General features: G+C 45.0%; 1 protein-coding gene across 7 annotated transcripts in view; it reads right to left on the minus strand.

Moving 5' to 3' along the window:
- PMFBP1 (polyamine modulated factor 1 binding protein 1) overlaps positions 1-25,156 on the minus strand; it is a 509,524-nt gene that overhangs the window by 13,715 nt on the left and 470,653 nt on the right. For 3 of the 7 annotated variants that reach the window (XM_084959706.1, XM_084959708.1, XM_084959707.1), the window contains 14 exons: positions 24,185-24,427; positions 20,738-20,959; positions 14,997-15,167; positions 14,590-14,700; positions 12,035-12,161; positions 11,784-11,941; positions 10,128-10,368; positions 7,824-8,013; positions 7,515-7,668; positions 5,654-5,821; positions 5,260-5,397; positions 2,154-2,318; positions 1,449-1,616; positions 967-1,134 (listed from right to left, as the gene is read on the minus strand). In XM_084959706.1, coding sequence (XP_084815832.1) covers positions 967-1,134; positions 1,449-1,616; positions 2,154-2,318; positions 5,260-5,397; positions 5,654-5,821; positions 7,515-7,668; positions 7,824-8,013; positions 10,128-10,368; positions 11,784-11,941; positions 12,035-12,161; positions 14,590-14,700; positions 14,997-15,167; positions 20,738-20,959; positions 24,185-24,427 — 2,424 coding nt within the window. Of the gene's footprint in view, positions 1-966; positions 1,135-1,448; positions 1,617-2,153; positions 2,319-5,259; positions 5,398-5,653; positions 5,822-7,514; positions 7,669-7,823; positions 8,014-10,127; positions 10,369-10,505; positions 10,704-11,783; positions 11,942-12,034; positions 12,162-14,589; positions 14,701-14,996; positions 15,168-20,737; positions 20,960-24,184; positions 24,428-25,156 lie in introns of those variants that run through there. The other 4 variants (XM_084959709.1, XM_084959710.1, XM_084959711.1 and 1 more) reach the window with 3 other exon arrangements.

Genomic DNA, 25,156 nt, shown 5'->3' on the forward strand with positions numbered 1-25,156 from the left:
CTTCTCTCTCCCTGGGAGAGGAAACATTGACTTTGCCGTCCAGCCCTGAGGCCAGAGTTGGAATTGCCACAGCCAGACTCCACTTCCAGCACTGCAGTGTCACAAAGTGACATCTCTGAGCAGACACCATTTGTAGTAGAGAGTCAAAGTAGATTTGTATATTTATAAGAATGATTTTCAGGCCGAAGGTGTTAAAGTGACTTAAGCTAAAGAAGCAAAAAATATATATATATCGGAGCTGTAGCTGCCAGCCTACGCCAGAGCAACGCAGGATCCGAGCCGCGTCTGCGACCTACACCACAGCTCACGGCAACACCGGATCCTTAACCCACTGAGCAAGGCCAGGGATCGAACCCGCAACCTCATGGTTCCTAGTTGGATTCGTTAACCACTGCGCCATGACGGGAACTCCCAAGAAGCAATATAGTAAGCCTTTTTTGGGGGAAAAGATTGGAAAAAAACATTCTGGCAGAAGGGATGATTTTTTTCTAGTTTGAGCAAGGGGCCTGTGGCCATCCCAAGATATCCTGCAGCTTCCTGCCACAAATGTCACTACTCAGATGGCTGGGCATGCCCAAAGGACTTCTTAGCCATTCTATTGCAGGGTAACTGAAAGTGCCTGGAGGTGCTCTGGAGAGGGACTGATCAGAGGATTATTTAAGCCAGGAGCTGCTGATATACCTGACCCAGAGAGAGGACTCCCTCTCCTCTGGAATGGGACCTTTGTTCTGCTCAGTATCTCTATCGACAAAGTCGCAGGAAGATGGCTAGGTTGAGACAGACGCTGTGAGCCTGGGATACAGAGACCCCGCCTTGTACCGAATTCAGGGGGTGTCCTCTTCTTGCTCCCAGGCACTCCCACCCCCACCAAAGGCTCTCTGTCATCTGGTCATGGAGGTGCTGGGGGCGGGGGGTGGGGGCGAGGGAGGGCTGGGAGGAAGTGACCAGAAGCCGAGAAGCGCCCACCTCCTTTTCGTCCGCAAGGAGGTTCTCCTTCAGGGCGGACATTTCCTCCTGGAACGCTCTGAGCTGCTCCTCTTTAGCAGCCAGCATCTTGAGGTCGCTCTGGTGCTGCTTCTGCCACTGCATCACCTGGTTGCTCATCTCCTCCAGCTTCTTGTCAAAGGCATGCACCTGGTCAGGAACGCTCACTGAGGAGGGAGACCCCTGCCCCCCACCCTCCAGACCCACGGCAAGGGAGGTATAGGGCGTTTTCTTGGCTCCAGACTGGGGCGGGGGGCGGGGGGGAGTGGGGGGTGTTTTATTTACAGCAGCCACCAGAGGGCGCTCCTGCTCTGATCGTTGCCTCCGCCGTCAGACGCTCACAGAGCCCGGCAAGAGAGAAGGAACCCCTTGGCCAAAGGGAATGGCTCAGTGAGTTTTGGGGGCATGAGGGGGCCTTGGAGCCCTGGACAGGACAGCAGCCCGAGTGTGTGGCTGCTCCTCACCTCTATCTCACTCTGCTGCTGGAAGCACTGGAGTTTTTTTAATTCCACGTTAAGCTTTTTCATCCTCTCCTCGTAAGCAGCGATTTCTTCTTCCAACTGAAGTTTCCTGTCTTGGGCCTGGGTCAAGCTTCGGTGCAGACTCTTTGTCTCCGAGGTGGAATGATTGAGCTTTAGTAAAGACAAAGGGGTGAGAGTGGCTGTCATTGTGCTCGGGCCCTCTCTGCTGAGTCCTAAATGGAAAAGGTTTCCAGTCCCATGTCCCCTCCCCCCTTCTGCCCAGGGTGGCACAGACATCTGGTCACCTGGCCTGGTGTCTGAGAGAAGGGTGAAAAGGGACAATAGTTTTCTGCATCTCCCCTTCCCTTCTTCCATTCTTCTCTTTCCAATTCTATGAACTGATCAGCCAGACATGATCAGCACAGGGATGGGGCATGAACTTCCCTGAAGACCCTGGTCTTGGGAGAACCTTGCCCTTGGGTCACCCTTAGGCAGAAAGACTTGTTGGATTTGGCTTCTATCCCCCTCCTCCCCAAAGCCTCACTAAGGGGAAGCAGACCTTCTCTGGACAGACATCCCAGGCCATGCAAGTGTTTGCAGATGGCTTTGGTGACATTCAGTCATACAGGAAATCAACTGCTGTACCTCTCATGCTGCTGGGATAACGTGGACATTAAACAGCCCTGGAGATGAGAGAGTGGAGCCTACCTTCTCCAGGGCATGTGTTAGGTCGTCTTGGCAGGTGGCTGACTTGCGGCATAACTCATCATAGACTTCTTTACTGACCATGGTCTGGAGGCATTGCTTCTCTTTCTGTGCAGCCTTGTCCAGCTGAATCTGCAAACTCTCTATGGTCTCTTTCTGAGTGGTTATCTTTAGGGAGGGGTAACAGCACTGTCAACATTCATGGCCATAGAGGCATTCTCTGTGCTCCCAGAAAATGGACCCGGACTGGGCTCTCTTCTCACTGCACTAACCTACTGAGCAGGTTAGCTGCGCTAACACCCACTTCCCCTCACTGTTGTAAGAGGAAGAGCTGCCTTTCCAGGATCTTCTGACTACTCTCCCCACACTTTCTTTCTAGTTAGCATGTCCCCTCAACACAAGGAGTACTGGAAGGGCTGGGCCATGATGTATCAAGACCGTGAAAAGTCCCTTTCACAGACTCTGCAGTGTTAGATGCATGCCAGCCAAACATGCCTCCTATATTTATAACTGGATGATTTCTGTTAACAGTTAATTGTCTTGTGGGCAGGGTTAGGATTAGAATTAACCTGGAATTCAATTCTAGATTAGGAGACATGATGCAACATTTCAATGGTGTGCATTATGCCTCAATTCCTGACATAATTCATTAGATTTGATCCTCCTTGAAAGCAGGACCATGTGTACTTTCTGCGTCACTGAATCCCCACTACTTGTAGCTCAGGGCATAGCAAAAAATAGGTGCTCAGTAAATATACTAAATGATTTGTATGGAATGCATCAAATATTGCATTGGGCAATATTAGGGGTGAACTGAACATATAGTTCTGGCAGAAGTATGTTTAAAATTGAAATATGGACTGTTGATGAAAGGAAATGCATTTTAGATTGTTTTAAAACTAAGCCTCTTTTTTTTTTTTTTTTTTTTTTTTTTTTTTTTTTTTTTTGTCTTTTTGCCATTTCTTGGGCCGCTCCCACGGCATATGGAGGTTCCCAGGCTAGGAGTCCAATCAGAGCTGTAGCCACCGGCCTACGCCAGAGCCGCAGCAACGCGGGATCTGAGCCGCGTCTGCAACCTACACCACAGCTCATGGCAACGCTGGATCGTTAACCCACTGAGCAAGGGCAGGGACCGAACCTGCAACTTCATGGTTCCTAGTTGGATTCGTTAACCACTGCGCCATGACGGGAACTCCCTAAGCCTTTTTCTAATGGCTGTTTCAATTGATTAAAAAATCTATTATATGTGGGGCATGCTTTTTAAAAAATTGAACATGCTCACACACACACAAACCCCTCCAGCCTCTGGATTCCCATCAAAGAAATTCTGAAATTACTGCTGTTAGTGCCACGTTTACATGACTACCTTTCGTTTAACAGGTACTAACAGGCCTATATTAAATACTTAAGTAGTATTCCTTATATTGAGAGCAGTTCCTTGGGGATTTGAGGGATTCAGACCTCAACTCTGGATTGCACTAGATGAGAGATTTGTATCTCTGGAGGACAAAACTCTAGAAACGTCAACGCCTCAGACTTCGGCTAATACGGGAGCCACTAGCCACGAGACTATTTACATATAAATAAAACTAAAGTTAGTTAATATTAAAATTCTAAATTCAGTTTCATAGTCGTACTAAGCCATATTTCAAGTACTCAGTAGCTATATGTGCATATAGTATTAGGCAACTCTAATATTAGAACTTCTCTATCATCACAGGCAGTTCTATTGGGTACTGTTATTCGGAATAACACTTAGAATAGTCATACTATTTTTTGTCTATTTAGGGCCGCACCCGAAGCATATGGAGGTTCCCAGGCTAGGGGTCAAATTGGAGCTGTAGCTGCTGGCCTATGCCACAGCCACAGGAATGTGGGCTTGGAGCTGTGTCTGTGACCTACGCCACAGCTCACGGCAACACTGGATCCTTAACCCACTGAGCGAGGCCAGGGATCGAACCTGCGTCCTCATGAAACCTCGTCAGATACGTTTCCGCTGAGCCTCAGTGGGATGTCCAAGCTACTTTTTTGTCCTCTTCTGTTTTAGAATAGTCATAGTATTTTAAGATGGACTTTTTTTCTTTTTTGTCTTTTTACCATTTCTTGGGCTGCTCCCATGGCATATGGAGGTTCCCAGGCTAGGGGTCTAATCAGAGCTGTGGCCACTGGCCTACGCCAGAGCCACAGCAATTCGGGATCCAAGCTGAGTCTGCAACCTACACCACTGCACACGGCAATGCCCGATCCTTAACCCACTGAGCAAGGCCAGGGATTGAATCCGCAACCTCATGGTTCCTAGTTGGATTCGTTAACCACTGAGCCACGATGGGAACTCCTTTTTTTTTTTTTTTAATTATGAAGGAATCAGAGCCACTTGGTCTTTCATTTATAATTTGCGAGACCACTTATCAAGATGCTGTATTTGTTTCTTGCCCAGAAAGACAGAGTGGATTCAGCTGGGGAAAGTATTGCATTTGCGATGAGGGGAAAAGAGGTTAGATGAGAGCCACATGCTCCATCCCATCACTTACCCGATTAGTCATTCTGAGCCTCAAGTTTTCTTTCCTCTGCAAACCAAGGTTCACAGTATCTCATGGTGAATAAAGCAGATGGAAGGCATGCAAAGGACTTAAGTAGACGGTCGATAAATGAAGACTGAATTTGAGCACAGTGCTTCACATATGTCAGATGCCATTTACTCCTTTCTGCTGTCTTTATGTAATGAAAAATAACCACAGCTCCTTTGATCCCATTTTCGTGCTTTGGGACTACTTTTCGAAGTGTTTCCTAGCAAATTACCACCAACTACGGGCTCACACAACTCTGGTCTAAAATGCAAATCTGGAAGACTTGATGCCAAGCCCAGAAGTTCTGGGGCTCCCCCAGATATTAAGTAAGACCTTCTACATGTGGAAGAGATATTTCTCAGCTAGGAAGTGGGGGGAAGGCGTGTCCTGCTTCCGGAGGGACGTGAGCCTCAGGTGGCCTGGGAGGCACAGAGCTGGGCAGTTAGTGGCAGCTCTGTGTTGGAGGAGAGCTGGGTGCCAGTTTCAGGTCAAGGGTCACAAGGTTCAAATTCCTCACCCCCTAGGGGTTTCTGGCTACTCACCTTACTATTCAGCTCTTGGTTGATTTTTTGAGTGGTGCTTTCTCTGCAGAGAGCAGCATCCAGTTGTGTAGAACACTGCTTTAGCTTTAATGCGAGGTTCTCATTTTCCTCCTCCAACTTTCTCAGATTCTCCTTTGCCTGCTCTCCCGTTAAGGAACAAAGCCCAGGATGGAGGTGTGACCTGAGACTCCTGCAGAAGCCGCTCCTCCTGTCCTCAGCGCAGCTCCCTCTGCTCTGGTATCTCAGGCCTTCTCCTCCTCCCCACTTGCCTCTCACCTCCCTTTCCTTCTCCCTTGAGGGCTGAGCACCCTCGGCCTCTGGATCCCTCCAGGCCCAGTTGGGCTCAGGTCTGGCCCTGGATTCCTCACTCCAAGTCTTCCCACATTCTCCTCACCGTCTTTTCTTTCTTTCTTTCTTCCTGTCGGAATGTCTCGAGCTCTTTTTCCAATATTGTCTCTTGCTCTTTGCTCTTTTTCAAGTGTTCCCGTTTCTCCTCCAGCAACCTGGTTACTTCCTGAAGCTGTTCTTCGAGGCTGCATCTGGAGGAGGCTTGCTCCCTGTTCTGCGAAAATAAACACTGGGCTGAAAGACAGTCTTAGACACTCTATTTTTTTGGGAAAAAACCCAACCCAGACAATTATGCACAAGGAGAGCTGAAATAAATATGACAACAACTCCTTGGTAATTTAACATTATATAATAAAAAGTTTCCTCTTAGGTACAGCAACATTTTTTTCTTTGTTCAATTAGATATACCAACTCATTTTATTTATGGACCCAGTTCCCACTTACCAAACCTTTCAACATAAAAACCTCTTTGAGTGAAGCTTTATTTATTTATTGTTTGTCTTTTGTCTTTTTAGGGCTGCACCTGTGGCATATGGAGGTTCCCAGGCTAGGGGTCTAATTGGAGCTATAGCTGCCGGCCTACACCACAGTCACAGCAACGCTGGATCCTTCCTTAACCCACTGAGCTGGGCCAGGGATCGAACCCACAACCTCATAGTTCCTAGTCAGATTCGTTTCTGCTGTGCCATGACAGGAACTCTGAATAAAGTTTTTTTTTTTTTTTTTTTTTTTTTTGTCTTTTGTCTATTATCTTTTTTGTTGTTGTTGTTGTTGTTGTTGTTGTTATTGTTGCTATTTCTTGGGCCGCTCCCGCGGCATATGGAGGTTCCCAGGCTAGGGGTTGAATCGGAGCTGTAGCCACCGGCCTACGCCAGGGCCACAGCAACGCGGGATCCGAGCCGCGTCTGCAACCTACACCACAGCTCACGGCAACGCCGGATCGTTAACCCACTGAGCAAGGGCAGGGACCGAACCCGCAACCTCATGGTTCCTAGTCGGATTCGTTAACCACTGCGCCACGACGGGAACTCCTGAATAAAGTTTTTAAACAATCTTAGAAATGCCCCCAAAGAATAATTCAGAGATCAAAAACTTTAAATTGACTGAGGATAGATTTTGAGTCTTAGAAAAAAACAGCAACAGCAATATCGTCCTTTTTTTTTTTTTTTTGTCTTTTTACCATTTCTTGGGCCACTCCCGTGGCATATGGGAGGTTCCCAGGCTAGGGGTCTAATCAGAGCTGTAGCTGCCGGCCTACACCAGAGCCACAGCAACGTGGGATCCGAGCCGCGTCTGCAACCTACACCACAGCTCACGGCAACGCCGGATCGTTAGTTAACCCACTGAGCAAGGCCAGGGACCGAACCCGCAACCTCATGGTTCCTAGTCAGATTCGTTAACCACTGCGCCACGATGGGAACTCCTCTCGTCCTTTGACTTTTTTTTTTTTTTTTTTTTTTTTTTTTTTGCTTTTTAGGGCCTCACCCCTCATATGGAGATTCCCAGGCTAGGGATCAAATTGGAGCTGTAGCTGCCAGTCTATACCACAGCCACACCAGCCACAGCAATGTGGGATCCGAGCCGCATCTGCAAGCTACACCACAGCTCATAGCTACACCAAATCCTTAACCCACTGAGCGAGGCGAGGGATTGAACCTCCATCTTCATGGATGCTAGTCAGATTTGTTAACCACTGAGCGATGATGGGAACTGCAGCCTTAGACTGCTTTTAAGCTTAGCCCTTGAAAATGCTTATTCTTGGTTGTGGGAACTGGAGCTGACTGGCTGGCTTAGCATTCCAACACAAATTCTGGACAATTAGTTTGCAAAGGGTTGGTGGCGGCATCTTCCCCCAATAAAGACCAATGCATTTAATCTTAAACAGAGCAAATACTTGGCCTCCGTACCTGGTGCTGAACGATATTTATACGATCTAGCAGTTCACTCAGTTTTGTATCCTGGTCAGTCACTGTCTTCTGAAACTGCCTCTTTTCCTTCTCTGAACATTCCAGCTTCCTCGAGGCCTCAGAGAGTTCGAATGTCAGCTCCTCTATCCGTTTCCTAAAGCACAAAGGCCAAAACAGGTGGAGAGACTTCAGGGTCTGTGTCGGTGGACCGTGGGCTGGCTGTCAGGGCTCTCTCCTGGGCAGCTGCCCACAGGGTCCTAACTGGCTCCCGAGGGACAGAGTCTCTGTCTGGAGATGAACCTGTGGTACCTGCTGGGTGTGAGTTCCTCCTCAACCATCAAGGAATCCTTCTGCAGCTTCTGAATTTCTCTCTGGAGCTCCTGGATCGTCTCTGTCCTCTGCTTCTCCAGGAAGATGGAGCTTTGCAGTTTCCTCTGGGACTCCTCCAGGTTATCCTTTGCCTGTGTGGCCTCTTCTTTATACTGGACTGCTTGCTGAGCTGCAGAGGCAGGAGAGAACCCGGGGGCAACGTCCATGTGTGACGACCCCCCCCATAAGACCAGTAAAAAAGTCCTTTCCTTCATTTGGTGACCTACCTTAATTTCCAACCCGTCTTTCCACTTCATGATCACTCCTAAGGAGCTCTATTAAATTATCTGTCTTCAACTACCCCCAGCCGTGAACTCCTTCTTGACTGCAATTAAACTAATTGGTAGGAATTTCTCGATATCTCTTCTGCAACTCATCCTGTCACTGGGGACAAATCCTGACCCTCATGGAGTTTAGAGACCAGTGAGGGGCTGTAACTGGTTCCCCCAACACAGAGGACATAGTCACGTTACCCTCAGGCCGACTGGCCTTGTGAGTGTAGTCAGGATCCATGTGGGTAAGTACAGATGGAGACGGAGGAACAGAGGCTGGGCTGGGCCTCAGAAGAAGGAGGAGGAAGGGAATTCTCACGGGGTGGGGTGGGGTGGATTTTTGGAGTAAATGCTGTGAACTGAATGGGGGGGACCTGGGGAGAGGATGGAAAGATACCAGTTGAACTGGAAAGGAAAGCGAGAAGGAATGGTGGGAGAGAGAATTGAGTAAGCACAGACAGGGCAGCGGGGGGCGGCGGTGGGGGGGCGTGGAGGACGCTGAAAGCCTGAGAGAAAGGTTGAGATGTGACTTAGGGGTTCTTGAGAGCAGGGACCTTCCATCAAGGAAAGAGTGCTTTAGGACAATTGGAATGGGTTAGAATGGAGAAAGGCTTCTTACAATATCACTTCAACCCATGTCCTTGCCTCCCCTGGGTATGAAGGAAAAGACAGTAAGTGGCTTGCTGGAGTTCCTCTCTGCCAACTATCTGCCCACATCCTATAGGTTCTCCTATTGTTTCTACATTAAATAGACTTATCCTCTTCATTTTTTCAGTCTGGACTCCTGGAAGAAAGATGGTGTCCCTATGGAAATAATTGTACACCCGGAAGAAGGGAGCAGGGTTTTTTTTTAAGCTAGGGAAGAAAGCAGGTTCAGCCTTGGGAATGTGGAGTTAGTGGCTTGCCCAGGTGGAGCTAGTCTCTGAAGACAGGACTGACCAGCAGTGCCAACGTCAGGGTTAGGCTCCTGACATTGGAGTCACCTGCCGAGAAACCCTGCTACAGGAGCGGAGGTGCTCACTGACGAATGAGTGGAAAGGGAGATGGGAAAGCAGCGAGGGCAGCGTCTTAGAGACGGATGATCACTGCCAGGCAGGAGGGAAAAGAGGAAACAGGAGTGAGATTTGTGGAAGAATAAGGGACCTGTTGTGTCTCCAAAATGAAGAAAGAGCTGTTGAGGAGGGGGCGGGGGGCAACAGCCTGGACACAGAGCATTAAAGGAAGGTAGACGTGCTTTGGACCCTCTTTTTTGTTTCAAATCAATGTCACTCACATTAAATTGATAGAGGGTACAGAGCAGCAGTTTCTGGTAAACTCACAAACATTCCCAGCTGACTCCCACCTGAGGACTCTTGCCCTTGCTATTGCCTCCACCTGGAATCTTCTTCAAGACCTTGGCCTGGGGGCCCCCTTTCTTCATCTACTATCAATATCTAATTCCAGGAGGTTTTTTATAACCCCCAAAGCAACCCCATATCCAAGGCAAGAAGTACTGGTGACCTTTGAGAAAGCACTTTCAGCAGAGGGGCAGGGACACCACCTGCAGTGCAAGCTGTGCAGAAGAGAATGTGTTTGGAGGCCAAAAAAAAGGAGAGAGGGAGTTAAAAGCCAGGGAAGGAAGCAGGGAATGAGGTGAAAGAGGTCCTGTAGAAGGTAGAGAGCAACGTGGTGCAAAGAAGCAAGGTACACAGCCCTGTCCTCCTCATGGCAAGAAAAGGAGAGGAGCTTCAGCTGAGATGCTGAGAAAAAGGAGGGCGTGTGAGATCACCTGCTTTGTGGCGGGGGTAGGGGGTGGGAGGCTGCAGAGAGAAGGGGAGGTTTCAGGGAGGGGGGAGGCAAGCAGCTTAGAGGGCGGTGCTAACCGCTGTGCGATAGGGTGAGATCAAGATCAAGAGATAGTTAGAGATCACTGGGCCTGCTCCTGGCCCTGTGTGCAGGAAGTGTGTGGGGACAGTGCTGGCCCAAGCCTCACCAGCCAGCCTCTGCTGCTGCTCGGCATCCTCCAGGCAGTCCTTCAGCTTCTTGATCTCGGCTCGCAGGTGCCCATACTCCGCCTTGCACTTATCCTGCTTCGCCTCCTGGATGGAGAGTTCGAGTTCACTGGTCACACACTGCTGCTTCTCCAACTCCATCTCCTTTTTCACGAGGTTGTTCTGAACTTGCGACATTTCCTTCTCTAGCTCGTGCAGCATTTCATCTTTCTCTTGGAGGAGCTGAGGAAAGCAAAGCGTTAAAGCTGATGAGGGCCTGAGCCGCACAGGGTGAAGTCAGAGGTGATCTTGAGCCCTCTTGGGCCACCGTATTCTCTCGCCTGGACTCCCTGCCACCCCTCAGGCTCTTCCCAACACACCAGCCAGAGGTGGGCCTTTAAAAGTGCAAGTCAGATCTTGTTATGCCTCTGCTCAAAACCTTCCACTGGGTCCATCTCACTTAGAAAAAGGTCAAAGTCCTTACAACTACCTCCTGGGATGCTTACAATCTGGTACTTGGCTCCCTGTCTGACCTCACCTCTTGCCACCCCTCCCCTCTCTGCTTCAGTTGGTCTCCTGGAACATTCCGCACTGACTCCCACCTGAGGGCCCTCACCCTGGCTATTGCCTCTGCCTGGAATCTTTTTTTAAGACCTCAGCTTGGGTGATACCCTTATTTCATTCAGATTTCTGCCCAAATGTCCCCTTATCAAAGAGGCCTTCCCTGACCACTCTGGGTAAAACAGCCACCAAACTGTCTGAGGAATTTATCAGTCCCAAACAACGGAGCACATATGAATTTTGTTGTTTGTCTCTACAGACTAGAAGGTAAGCTCCATGAAAGTAGGCGTGGCGCATGTTTTATTATATTCGTAATGCCTGGAAGAGTGCTTGGGGTATCATAGGAGCTCAGAAATATTTGTTGAATGATTATATGAGTGACTTAAAACTGCTTTTCTAGACTGCTTGCTTCATCTCTCCAAATACCTCTATTTTGACTGGTGAATCACCTCCAGACTTTGAAACAGGAAGTTTGAATGATCAGCCAATCAACTGGATTATTTCTACTAGCTCTGATGAAATTTGAGAGTTGAAACAGTACTGACTACAACAACTTGCAGTGGTTTCAGAGCATTTCTGCCCTTGGTTCCACTCTTAGGCTTTTCCAGGAGCTTGATTCAGGTTGGCAACTACAGATCACCTAGGGCATACATAGTTCCACTAATATTTTCAAACTGCCTGATTTGCATATTCATGAGATATTTGTAATTTTAAAAATTGAAATTCACTTGACATTGTCAACAAGAACGGCTACACATTATTTTATAGAATTTCTAATACCGAGCATAAACAAAAGCATAGGGAACAATAGGAGTGTGTCCCAAACTCCCTGCCTTGCAGGGCAGGGGAAAAATGCTTTCTCATGGACTCCATATCTCTATTATGGCCCCTGATATTTTATTTATTACATGCTATGAGAAATTCCAAGGAAGAGCTCAGAAGTGCCCATGGGCCTGAAGCACCACAGTCTCGCTGCACACATGTGGATGCTCCCCCAGCAATGGTGGTAAGTGCACAGCTGCAGAACCCACTCCAGCCAAGGCCTGGCCTCACGCCTGTCCTGTTGGCAGTTCCACCCAGGGAGTGCCTCACCTTACCTTGTCTTTGTTCAGACCAAGCTTCTGGGTCTCAGTGAGCTGCACCTGCAGCTCCTGCAGCCGCCGTTGCAGGATGATGACCTCCTTATCCTTCCTTTCCACGTGGGCAGATGTCTCCTCCCGCAGCCCATGCAGGTCCAGCTCCAGCTTCATCATGTCTGCATTGGGACGAGACAGAGTGCTTCTTGCTCTGAGGGAGTCTCCAGCTTCCCTGGCTCCCCACCAGGGCAGACTGTGGGCCCACAGCTTACCCTTCATGATGTTTTTCTTCTGTTCTGACACGGCTTCTAGCTCCATGCGCAAGTCCTTCACGAGGTTCTGGTACTCCTCCACGTGCAGGCACTGGCTGTCTTTCTGCTCCTGTAAGTGCTTCAATATCTGCGAAGGTCAAAGAAGAGAGCACAGGGTGAGGACATGGCTGAAGAAGGCTTTCTAGAATGCCGAGTGCCCACAGCGGGCAAATCACAGGGATAGAAAGAAGTGTTGCCAGGCCTTGGGGGGAGGGAGGATGGGGAGTGACTGCGTGTGGATATGGGTTTCTTTTTGGAGTGATGAACATGTTCTGGAATTAGTAGTGATGTTGCCCAGCTTTGTGATGATACTAAAAACCACTGATTGTACACTTTAAGTGGTGAGTTTCATGGTATGTCAATTCTATTTCAATTTTTCAAAAAACAAAAAGGGAGTTAGGAGAAGGATATGGCAGACTTCTCATGCTCACAAGGAACAGAATGTGCACAGGAGCCACCCTGTCCTTCCTGTGATACTTAGTGTCACTGCAGAAGGACCTGATGTGTGCCAGGCACTGTCCTAGGTGCTGCAAATGACACAGACACCAATCCTTGTCCCCAGGGAGTGGGCCTTCTGGTGGGGTGAAACAGACAAAGACCATAAGGTAGTGACTTGTAGTGACTTACAGAAAATGTTCAAAGTTGCTAAGTGCTGTGGAAGAAACACAAAAGAGGATTGGTGGTGTAAGGGGTGGGGGCAAGGGTGTGGGGGTGCAGTTTTAAATAGGGTGGATGGGTTGACTTCACTGAGAAGATGGCCTCTGAACAGGGACTTGCTGGAGGTGAAGAGGTGAGCCACCTGAGGGAGGAGATGTACAGACAGGGGGACAAGCTGGTGACAAAGCTCTGGGGGAGGGGAGAGAACACAGAGGAGGCCAAGTGGTTAGAGTAGGCAGGTGATGGGGAGAGGAGAGGAGGAGGAGGAGGAGAGGTGAGGCAGTTAATGGGCAGTTGTATCACATGGGACTCTGAGTCCCTGGAAAGAACTTTGGCTTCTATCCTGAAGGAGAGGGGAAACCAGAGAAGACAGGAACAGGGGCTAAGGAGGAACAGTTTGTTGTCTGGGCATCAAGAAATGCTGGGGAGATAGGTGATTTCAGCGTTGAGTGGGAGGGAGGGCTGCAGCATGAAGACAGAGCGGGACAGTTGGAGAAATACCAGGCCATCACCATATGACCTGGATATGTGGGACTTCAAGGCCAGCTGAGGGAGGACAGGATGGCTGGTATTTCCAGTCCTAAGAGAGTATTCACATAACATGAAGGCTTTGGGTATGATATATAAAATGGTGGGGGAAAGCGGATCTGCTTTTTGAGGAAGTCTGCATCATTAAAAAAAAACTGGAGTTAATTCATGTTTAGTGGATATAGAGTTTCAGTTTTGCAAGTTGAAAAAGTTCTAGAGATGTATTGCACAACAATGCAAATATACTTAACACCACGGAATGTACACTTAAAAATGGTTAAGGTGGGCAATTTCATGTTACATTTTTTAACCACAATAAAAATTAAAAAGTAAGGGAGAAATAAAGACAATTTTCAGATGACGCCCCCCCCACCCCAAACCATGGAGTGTATGAGATCTTGCTGTAGGTCAGGATATGAATAACATGGAACTGACCTTTAAGATAGATATTGACAGACATCTAAGGAGGAACTCCAAAGTTCATTCCAACTTCATGGGATCAGAACGTCCTGGAAACAGAAGTGTTCTGCTTCCCCACTAGAGGATCCCTTGGAGAACTGATAAGTGTTGACTCTCTCTGCCACTCTCGTTTGCCACTATTTCAGCCTCAGCATGGCCTCATGTGGCTGGCTTTGCCTTGTACCTCGAGACCTCCTAGAAGGGAACCTAACCTAGTTTTGACTATCAGTTGGTTAAATCTTTCGATCTGTTTACATGGTTTATGATGAGATGGAGCACTACTTACTGCATTAATGAGGCATCTGTTTACAGGGTTTAAATGCTTATTTGTTATTAGAATCAATTTTTTTTGGTCATGCCTGTGGCATGTGGAAGTTCCCAGGCTAGGAGTCGAATCAGAGCTGCAGCTGCTGGCCTATGCCACAGCCATAGCAATGCGAGATCTGAGCCACATCTATGACCTGGAACATAGTTCATGGCAATGCCAGATCCTTAACCCACTGAGTGAGGCCAAGGATTGAACCTGCATCCTCATGGATGCTAGTTGGGTTCTTAACCCGCTGAGTCACAACGGGAACTCCATAGATGGTCCTTTGAATCCAGCAAGCCAACAGGAGTTTCTGTCTTGTTTAGGTGTACAGTTGGATGTGCGTTGAGAACCGCAACTGCAAAATTCATTTCCAAAATCTAATCATGCCAGACACACTCCCTGGGGGCTTGGCATGTATTATATACAGTGTCCTTGTGGCAGGGCTAACCAAGGTTACAGAAATGTGAAATAAAATATAAAAATATAAAAATGCAGGAAAACCCAGAATCAGACCCAACTTCACCCAATCCCACCAGGCACAGATGAGCAAAAGTTCTCCCACCTTTTTGATGTCTTCACAATCTTCTGAGGAGCTAGGGGGATGTCGGTGTGTGGCTGTATAGGAAGCAAAGTCTGCCTGTAATTTTATCAAAGCCTCTTCACGCTCCAGAACCTGCAACCGAGCTCAGGTCAATTATGCTGGATGATCAATGGAATGGGGTTATTACTAATGCTATTTTTGTAGTGTGTTCCCTTTCAGCCCAAGTTTTTTGCAGCATTGTATAATTCATATTATACGAATTAGGGAGAAGGAATTATGTTCTCAAACTTATAACAAGTTTCATGAAGGCATAGACAGTGATTTGTCTTGAGTCCATCAGTGGCCACATTTAGGTGACTCTCTTCCTCTTTTTCCTTGTGACTTTATTTTGGGCCTCTTGGGGAAATGTTCTAGAAGGAGACTCTTACCAAAGCGTTACTGCAGGCTAGCTTGTTTCGAAGTTCCTGTATTAGATCATCCTGTTCAGAGACCTTTTGCCAGACTTCAGACAGTCGTTTCAGGGTCTCCTGATGCTCTTGAATCATGCAGGGAGAAGTGTATATACGCACCTTTGAATGATCACCCTTGTTCTCGGTCTCCTGGGACACGTAAAAATAACAAGTGGGTTTTGTTTCACAATTTTTGAGTTAATTTCACAATGTCATGAACATTCTGAAAAACTCTAGACCTATATTCTACAAGTTTATGCTCATATATGTGAATCACTGCTTCTTTAACAAAAGAAAAAAATTAACAAGTGCACACACAGTAAAAAGTTCGAAGAGTTTACAAGAGAATACACTAAAAAGTCAGTCTTGACCTTCTGCGACTCAGGTCCCCTTTTATATGACAGTCTTTGTTACCAGTTTTTTGCATATCCTCCCAGGGATAATTTATGCATATTTATATGCATATCTATGTATAAGTATATAACCCTCTACTTTTTTCCCCACCCAAATTAAAGTCTTCTACTTATAATTCTAAACACTGTGTTTTCACTTGGCAATTTATTTAGGATATTTTCTATACTGTTTTACTTGTGGATCTATCTTCTTTTAAAACTAATTTCAAATTTCACAATATATATATGCATACATATAAAATCTTCCTAAAACACTGTAACATTTCAGACAAGTCTAAATTTCTCTTTGACCACTACCTCTAATCCCATACTTGCTGCATTCTCCAGAGATGACAATTTGTGCATATCCTTCTAGAACTTTATCTATGCACTTATATACATTTAAATGAATATTATAGAATACAGATATTATTTTGTCTTTTTGAAATATGCTATTTTTTTCACTCAACAAGATATCTTAGAAATTTACCCATGTTAGTACATATGTTTCCACCCTTCTCTTTTAAATTGCTTTTCAACAGTCTGGAGGTACCTTAGAAAATTATATATAGAACTACCATATGACCCAGCAATCCCACTCTTGGGCATATATCTGGACAAAACTTGCCTTGAAAAAGACACATGCACCCACATGTTCATTGCAGCACTATTCACAATAGCCAAGACATGGAAATAACCTAAATGTCCATCGATTAAGAAGATGTGGTATATATACACAATGGAATACTACTCAGCCATCAAAAGGACAAAATAATGCCATGTGCAGCATCATGGATGGAATTAGAGATCCTCTTACCAAGTGAAGTAAGTCAGAAAAAGAAAGACAAATACCATATGATATCACTGATCTCTGGAATCTAATATATGGCACAAATGAACCTTTTCACAGAAAAGAAAATCATGGACTTGCAGAATAGACTTGTGGTTGCCAAGGGGGACGGACTGAGGATTTGGGGTTAATAGATGTAAACTATTGCCTTTGGAATAGATAAATGATGGGATCTTGCTGTGTACCACTGGGAACTATGTCTGGTCACTTGTGATGGAGCCTGATAATGTGAGAAAGAATGTACACATGTATGTGTGACTGGGTCACCTTACTGTACAGTAGAAAATTGACAGAACACTGTAATCAGCTATAATGGAAAAAATAAAAATCTTTATAAAAAGAAAAAAAAATTGCTTTTCAATGTGTTTATCCAGCCTCCTACTGATAGGAATATATGTTGTTTCCAAGTTTTTTCTAAAATGAAGCTTAAATGAATATTTTTGCACATAAATCTTTGAGTACCTATTCTAGTATATGTGCAGATTAAATTTGTAGAAGTAGGAATCTATTTAAGTAGGATCTATTTAAAAGTTTGATAGATACTGCACACTTGTCCTTCAATTAAAAAAGTACCAATTGACACTCTCATCAACATGAATGTGTTTTTCTAGAACTGCATTTTTAAAAATAATTTTTATTTTTTTCCATTATAGGGGGTTTACAGTGTTTTGTCAGTTTTCTACTGTACAGCAAGGTGACCCAGTCACACATATATGTGTACATTTTTTCTCATGAGATCATGCTCCATCATAAGTGACTAGATATAGTTCCCAGTGCTATACAGCAGGATCCCATTGCTTATCCATTCCAAAGGCAATAGTTTGCATCTATTAATCCCAAATTCTCAGTCCATCACACTCCCTCCCCCTCCCCCTTAGCAACCACAAGTCTATTCTGCAAGTCCATGATTTTCTTTTCTGTGAAAAGGTTCATTTGTGCCATATATTAGATTCCAGAGATCAGTGATATCATATGGTATTTGTCTTTCTGACTTACTTCATTTAGTAAGAGAGTCTCTAGTTCCATCCATGGGGCTGCAAATGGCATTATTTTGTAGAACTGCATTTTTTTTTTTATGCCTTCCTCTAGATCATCTGAAATCATGCAGGAAGGTTACTACCCATTTATTGGCCTGCATTAATAATGGCGTGAACTGATGCAGACAGGCAAAAAGGAGCCAAAAATCTAGTTTGGATGGTAGATCCTTTCTCCATTAAACTATTTCCCTAATTGGGCTTTTTCAGGCAAAGTTAGAAATTGTTCACATGCACTGAGCATGAAAGCTGCCCATGAGTATATAAATAATTCATACATGTCCCATGTATATGTGGACGAAGGACAAAAAATATGAGATCACTAATATGAAGAATTAATAAAAATTATACAAAAGAACTTATTTATAAAATAGAAACAACTTACAGACTTCAAAAACAAATCTATGATTACCAAAGGCGAAACACTGAGGGCAAGGAAAGGAGGTTGGGCTTAACATACGCACACTACTATACATAAAGTAGATAAGTAACAAGGACCTACTGTCTAGCACAGGGCAATCTACTCAGTAGTGTGTACTAACCTGTGTGGGAAAAGAATCTGAAAAGGAATGGATATATGTATGTGTATAACTGATTCACTTTGCTCTACACCTGAAATTAACATAACTATAGTTCAATAAAAATAAAATAAAAGTAGAAGCTGTCATGTTCCATAGGGTATGATAATTTCTCCCAAATATCTAACTTTAAAGTAAGTTAACATGAATTCGAATTTCACCAAGATGTACAAGAACGGCCAAGAAATATCTGAACATAAAGAAAAGTCCTGCATTAAAAGGAGCTACCAAGACATACTATCAGTTAAAGCCACTCTAAAAAAACCTCTGAGGCTGGTGCAGAAATTGGCAAGTAGAGCAAAAGACCAGAGAATCCAGAAAGACGCTCAGTATGTATATTTAGGTGGTACTTCAAATCAATGGGGAAATGGTGGGGCGTTCCAAGTGGACTAAAGATAAATATATAAAAATACAAAATTATAAAAGTGCTAAAAGAGGAGTTCCCGTCGTGGCGCAGTGGTTAACGAATCCGACTAGGAACCATGAGGTCGCGGGTTCGGTCCCTGCCCTTGCTCAGTGGGTTAACGATCCGGCGTTGCCGTGAGCTGTGGTGTAGGTCGCAGACGCGGCTCGGATCCCGAGTTGCTGTGGCTCTGGCGTAGGCCGGTGGCTACAGCTCCGATTCAACCCCTAGCCTGGGAACCTCCATATGCCGAGGGAGCGGCCCAAGAAATAGCAACAACAGCAACAACAACAACAACAGACAAAAAGACAAAAAAAGACAAAAAAAAAAAAAAAGTGCTAAAAGAAAATACAAGATAATCAGTGATGTTGAGCATTTTTTCATGTGCTCGTTGGCCATCTGTATATCTTCTGAAAATACAAGATAAACTTTTGCAATCTTGGGGGTGGTGAAGGCCCTCTAAACAATACATAAAACCTAGAATCTATAAATAAGTACTGAGAAGTTTAATACCATCAAAACTAAAAAATTTTCATATGTTGAAAAATAGCCATTAGTAAGGTGAAATGAAAACTTATAAACTGGGAGAAAATATTTGCAACTTATATAATGAAGATTACTACCTACAATATATTAAGAACCTCCTATAAGACAAAATGAAAAACACTAACAACCCAATAAAAAGTAGGTTAAGGATTTAAACAAGTCATCTTTAAACAGAAGTCCACAGACTGATACACTGAAGAACAGGGCTCAGTCCTTCATTTATGAGGTGGGCACTGTGATATGCCTCTCAGGTCCCCGTTCAACACTGAAGAACTTACTCCTCCAGCTGCTGAGAGTGCTGCCCTAAGATAGCTCTCATCTGTCGGACCTTTTGGGGGTTTGCTTGGGCTGAAGAAAACTTTTGCCCAAGGTCATGGCTCTTCCTAGGGACAGCTCACATCTAATCACTCGTCAATATGAAGGCAATGGGGCCAGCTGCCTTCTCCCCAGTTCAGAATTTCTCTAAAGGTCCTTCCAGCCTCAGGGCTCCCCATGGCATTGACTGAGGCCTCTTCTGGGACTATCACAACTCACCTTCTCCCTCTTCCCTGCTTCTTTACCCTTCCTTTCCCAGGTGTCGATATCAAGAACTCTCTCTAAAAATGTCCTGGATGCCAATCTGTCTCAGAGTCTGCTTCCTGGGGAACCCAACCCACAACTGTTAGAACTAAAGGAAATGAAAATGGTAATGAGACCCACCCCCCACCCATCCATCCGTTTAGCACAGTTTAAAAATACTGAAAACATACTATGTGAGTGTGGGGAAATTATTGTTGGTGTAAGTGTAAACTGGTAGAACATTTTCGATACTCAATTAAGAATTATCTTTAACGGTAAAAACAAATATATCCTTTGACCCACTAATCCTACTTAGGAAAGTACCTCATAGAAATAAGGATGTTTAGGGAGTTCCCATTGTGGCGCAGTGGTTAACGAATCTGACTAGGAACCATGAGGTTGCGGGTTTGGTCCCTGCCCTTGCTCAGTGGGTTAATGATCCGGCGTTGCCGTGAGCTGTGGTGAAGGTTGCAGACGCGGCTCAGATCCCGCGTTGCTGTGGCTCTGGCGTAGGCCGGTGGCTACAGCTCCGATTCGACCCCTAGCCTGGGAATCTCCATATGCCGCGGGAGCGGCCCAAGAAATGGCAAAAAGACAAAAAAAAAAAAAAAAAAAAAAAAAAAGAAATAAGCATGTTCATTATAGCTTGTTTGTAATAGACAGATCAGTAGACGGTACAGGGTGCAGTCACACCACAGAATACAAGGTAGTAACTAAAAGAGTTGTCAAGATTCACATCTAAAAAGTGAGGTGTAGAACCACATACATAAAATGACTCATTTATGTAAAAAGAAAACCATAACCTTTTATACATACAACTGTATAGCAAAAGGCTGGGGAAGATTGCCAGCACAATTCAAGTGATTGCCTAAGCGGAGGGGAGAGGGGTGGAGAAGGCTGAAGGTGGACTTTTACATTTAATCTCCATAATTTTGTCTAGAGAACCTATATCGTGGGCTATTTGTATAATTTAAAAACGCAATTCAAGGGAAAAAAGTCAGGCATTTTGGCCCTATGCTTTGTGGCTTTTTCCTCCTATTGGATCCTGACGTCATGGCCGGCATGAGTCCTGTGACCTAAACAAGCTCCCCTCCAGACCCCCATGAGAACATGGAAGATTTGAGAGCTAATCTGGTAATTGACTTTCTGCCTTATTTGAAGTGGTGACTGCTTATATTAAGTAAGGAGCCTTGAAAGTCCTAAGGAGCAGTCTTAGAGATGGGAAGGCTAGAAGTTCAAGCGGAGGGCTACAAAACTCCAAGGAAGAATGACATCTGTTTGAAGGTTTGGGTTTCCGGTGAAGAGGCCGGAACTGTCATAGGTTCTACCTGCGAGTGAGTGGTCTGGTTTCAGTCCTACCTGACCGACGATCCCGCTGAGCTCTCCCTCCAGCATTTTCACTTGGCACTCCAGTAACTCGATGTTGCTCAGGGAAGTCTGGTATTTATCTCTGTAGAGGTTTAAACTCCTTTCTAGGGAGACGATCTTATCCCCAGCCAAGGCAAGTTGCTCCTGGGCCAAATGGAGCTTCTCCCCTGCGTTCTCATTATGATTTTCCATTTCCTCCTCGTAGAGAATCACCTGTTGGTGTAGGAATGAAACCACACTGAACCCACAGAAGCAGCTAATGAAGGAAGGACATGGCTATAAGATCCCATGCAGAGGAGTCTTACATCTTTTTTTTTTTTTTTTTTTTTTTTGCTATTTCTTTGGGCCGCTCCCGTGGCATCTGGAGGTTCCCAGGCTAGGGGTCGAATCGGAGCTGTAGCCCCCGGCCTACGCCAGAGCCACAGCAACGCGGGATCCGAGCCGCGTCTGCAACCTACACCACAGCTCACGGCAACACCGGATCGTTAACCCGCTGAGCAAGGGCAGGGATCGAACCCGCAACCCCATGGTTCCTAGTCGGATTCGTTAACCACTGCGCCACGACGGGAACTCCAGGAGTCTTATATCTTAACTAGAAACCCTGATGTAAAGAATAGGCCCAGAACAGAACTAAAAGCTACAGTATATAAAATAGGAATGTTAATGATTAGAAATTAAAAGAAAAAGATTGTCTTATTTAGGTGGTAAGCTTCTTAAAGGCAGGAACCATTTCTATTTCCTGGTCCACCTGGTATGTAGTTTTAACTCAATAAAGAATTGCGAGTTAATTAATAGCAATGAGTTTGTATAGCTCCAATTTTTAAGGGCTTGAAATGCCATTATTTTTTCTTTCCTAGTTACCCTCTAGAGGTCTAATTTAGAAAATGTGGAGCCCCTCATGAACACTGGTCCATGTCAGCAGAGTTGCCTAGAGATAGTGGGGGAATGTGACCTGAAGTTCCTCTGGGATTTGCACTATCCTTATTTATACTTCCTTTTCTTTCTAATCAATTAATTAGTTAACCAACTGACAGATATTTATTGAATGCACATGAACAAAGTCTTGGGCGCTTAGGTGTCTATATACCTATACAACACAGGTTCCTCCCTTAGAGAGTTTACGAACTCTTACGGATTGGGGGAGATAGGATTAAAAATTAGCAAACAGCTGTAGAGTGTGCTAAATTGTACGGCTTACATTGTATGTATTGCAGGAGTTAAGAGCAGGAGCGTCATCAAGGAAAGCTTCATTTGGGTTTAAATAGTTGAGTAGAATTCAGATAAAACGTATTCTGTTGGTCTAAGCTAATTTATTTGCTGTCTGCTATTTGAGATTCACCTTAGGAAAAGATCACTTAGTTTGAGGTGTTTATTAGGTAAGGAAAAGAGGAGAAGAATATTTTATATTCAGATGTTTGTAACAGAAGCTGTCAGTGAAGCCTGCTCACATCCCCTTGACACTCACCATTCCTTTGCATGCTAACCCCATTCCAACCACAAGCATCTTCACTTCTCTGCTGAGGGATGCTCTGGCCCAGAAGCCCACTCAGGCAGAGGAGCAAGACAAGGCCAGTGACAAGTACTGGGGAGTTAATACCTCAACCGATGACTGGGGCATGGGCTGCGATCAGCCTGAATTGCGTTCGACAATATCTCCCAGAGTTCTCGGAAGGAATGAACCTGTGTTTCCCATAGGGGTGATCTTCTTAGCGACTTTCTTTAGGGGCTTCCCATGCTCATTTGATTCACTTTCCTATTCTCTCACCATGCTTCCTAGGATCATCTCCTGAATTAATCAGTACTTAGATTCATCTCCTTGTCTTAGGGTCTGCTGTTGGGAAACCCAACCTTAGACAGAAGTTTGATGCTTCTGTGACCAACGTGTTGGGGGAACTTGGCAGAATGCATAAAGTAATTTTTTCAATGCTTTCCCAGTTTGGGCTGTGTTTCAGTGACTGCTGCTTGCTGTAGCCATGTGACTAATAGCGGCTAATGGTATGTAAGTGGAAGTGTTTGGGGATTCTGGAAAGTGTCCTTAAAAGGAAGAAGTGTGCCCTTCTCTCCCTACCCCACCTCCCACTCCATCCTGATTATTTGGAACAAAGATATGATGGCTGGAGCTCCAGCAACTATCTTAGATGACAGAAAAGGGAAGCCTTGAGCTGATGATGGTGGAGCCTAAAAACAGGACCCTGGGGAGCTGATGACACAGGCAGTTACTCTCACAGTCCTAGACCTCCTCTCTCTGACCTTCTTTTATATGTCATAGAAATAACTATCTTATTTAAGGCACTATTGCTTTGGGCTTTTCTGTTACATACAGCCAAATAGAATCCCAAGTAATTCAGGGTCAATTTATCCAGGCTGGATGTTTAAGTTATGATGAACCAGCTAGTTTTAACACAGCCCTGCATTAGCTTTATTAAACCCCGGTTTATGCTCACAGGCTTTGTCTTGACTATATTTTATAGGATAAATTTTATTTTCCCCCTCAATCCTTTCCAGCAAATTCTCACTGGCCATAATATTTCCTTTAAAAAATTCCATGTGCTTTAAGGCCCATCATGGTTCTTAAATAACAGTACCATTCAACACAGTTCTTGGTATTTAATCTTTAAAGGCAGAGGAATAAAATTCTAGAGGAGGCTGCCTGTTGCATTACTTGGAACCCATAGTTTTACTACTGCTAGTGCTGTCACTACTGATTTTAGTTCTATAGCTTTGGTCTTAGGGACTTTACGTGCGATTATACAAGGAAGATACTCTTTGGCTTAAAAAATACTACTGCCCTGGGGCATGAATAGAAATGAATGTTCAGAACGTACTTAAGTCTGTTTGAGGGAATTCCCGTTGTGGCTCAGTGGTTAATGAGCCTGACTAGGATCCATGGGGACATGGGTTTGATCCCTGGCCTTGCTCAGTGGGTTAAGGATCCAGCGTTGCCATAAGCTGTGGTGTAGGCTGCAAATGTGGCTCGGATCCTGCATTGCTGTGGCTATGGGTATAGGCCAGCAGCTACAGCTCCAATTCAACCCCTAGCCTGGGAACCTCAATATGCCATGGGTGCGGCCCCAAAAAGACAAAAGACAAAAGCAAAAAAACCAGAATGTACTTAAGTCTATTTGATCTGAAACTCCAGTCTGAAAAAAAAATGATTTGGTATTCTCAGTGACTGACTCAGACTCAGTGTCTGGTTATCTTATCAAATGTGCCAGGAATTTACATATCACTGAAATCTGATTTTTCTAAAAATGATTGATTTAATGGGCCTTATACCTTTCTCATAACCCTTAATTAAAGAGAGAAGTTTGAGAAAACGTGCTCAAGATCTTGTGAAGCTCTCCTCTGTTAAGTCCAGTGTTTGCTTTCTAGTGTCGTGGCCTGATTTCTGTAGGTACACAGGCATATAGGACATTTCCACAGTTATTCTAGCTATACCTCATCTTCTTTCATTTTGCAGTGATGGTGGAGAATGACGAGGTCAGAAGTCTGCTTCTCCAGGACGGACTGATACTGCAGGAGGGAACAGTAAGAAGTCTGCAACTCCTCGGTGCGAAACTCTAGTTCTTGTTGAAGGGCCAGCAACTTTTTCCTGAGCTGTTGGAGTTGTCTCAGATGACACTGTTTATTGGGCTCAAACTTCATGTGTGACTCCTCGAATGCTAATGCTTGCTTCTTTTTCTGCAATCGAGGTTAAATATACAGAAAGGCTTTAGAATGACACCACGCAGGCATTCACTCCTTGATTTTTTTTTCACTTGTTCAACCACTTACATCCATCTATTCATCCTTTTACCTTTTCATCTCCAGAGCACTTATTAAACATTTCACTTTATTTACAATGAAACATCACGATATTTTCGCTCTGTAGGGAGGATTTAAAAGAAGGAAAAAAGCATAGTTCATTCCTATTATTTAGATGTTAGCATTCCTATTATCTAGGTCAGAAGAAAAAACCATACACATAAGGGACCTACAGAGCGGTATAATGATACACACGATAATATGCTTATGTTCTGTCTTCGTGTATAAAGATAACACAACTGACCTGGAAGGAAATGGATTTCTGGCCATGGTTCTTGGACTAAGTTTGATTATGAACAACACCCAGATAAAAGGACAGACTCTTAGGGAAGTGGCGTTCTGGAATGCCAGAGAAATGGGAGACAGAGATATTGTTCAGGCACGTCAGGGCACTGACTGTGTCTCCTCCTGAAGGTAGATGTGACTGTGCAAATGCAGAGTGTGTGTGTGTGTGTGTGGGGGGGGGAATCGTTCCTTACCAAAGGATAATCAAGCTGAAATGCTGCTAGACCCCTCTTACATTTTCATTCATGAAATAAACATATGCTGAGAACCTATATTGTGTCAGATATTCTGCTGATAGGACCTGTCCTCGTGTTGTTTATT

Source organism: Sus scrofa, chromosome 6 (assembly GCF_054392235.1).
Source record: "Sus scrofa isolate SSC_HxYL_T2T_F1_AM1 chromosome 6, Sscrofa_HxYL_maternal_Yorkshire_Landrace_v2.0, whole genome shotgun sequence".
NCBI lineage: Eukaryota > Metazoa > Chordata > Mammalia > Artiodactyla > Suidae > Sus > Sus scrofa.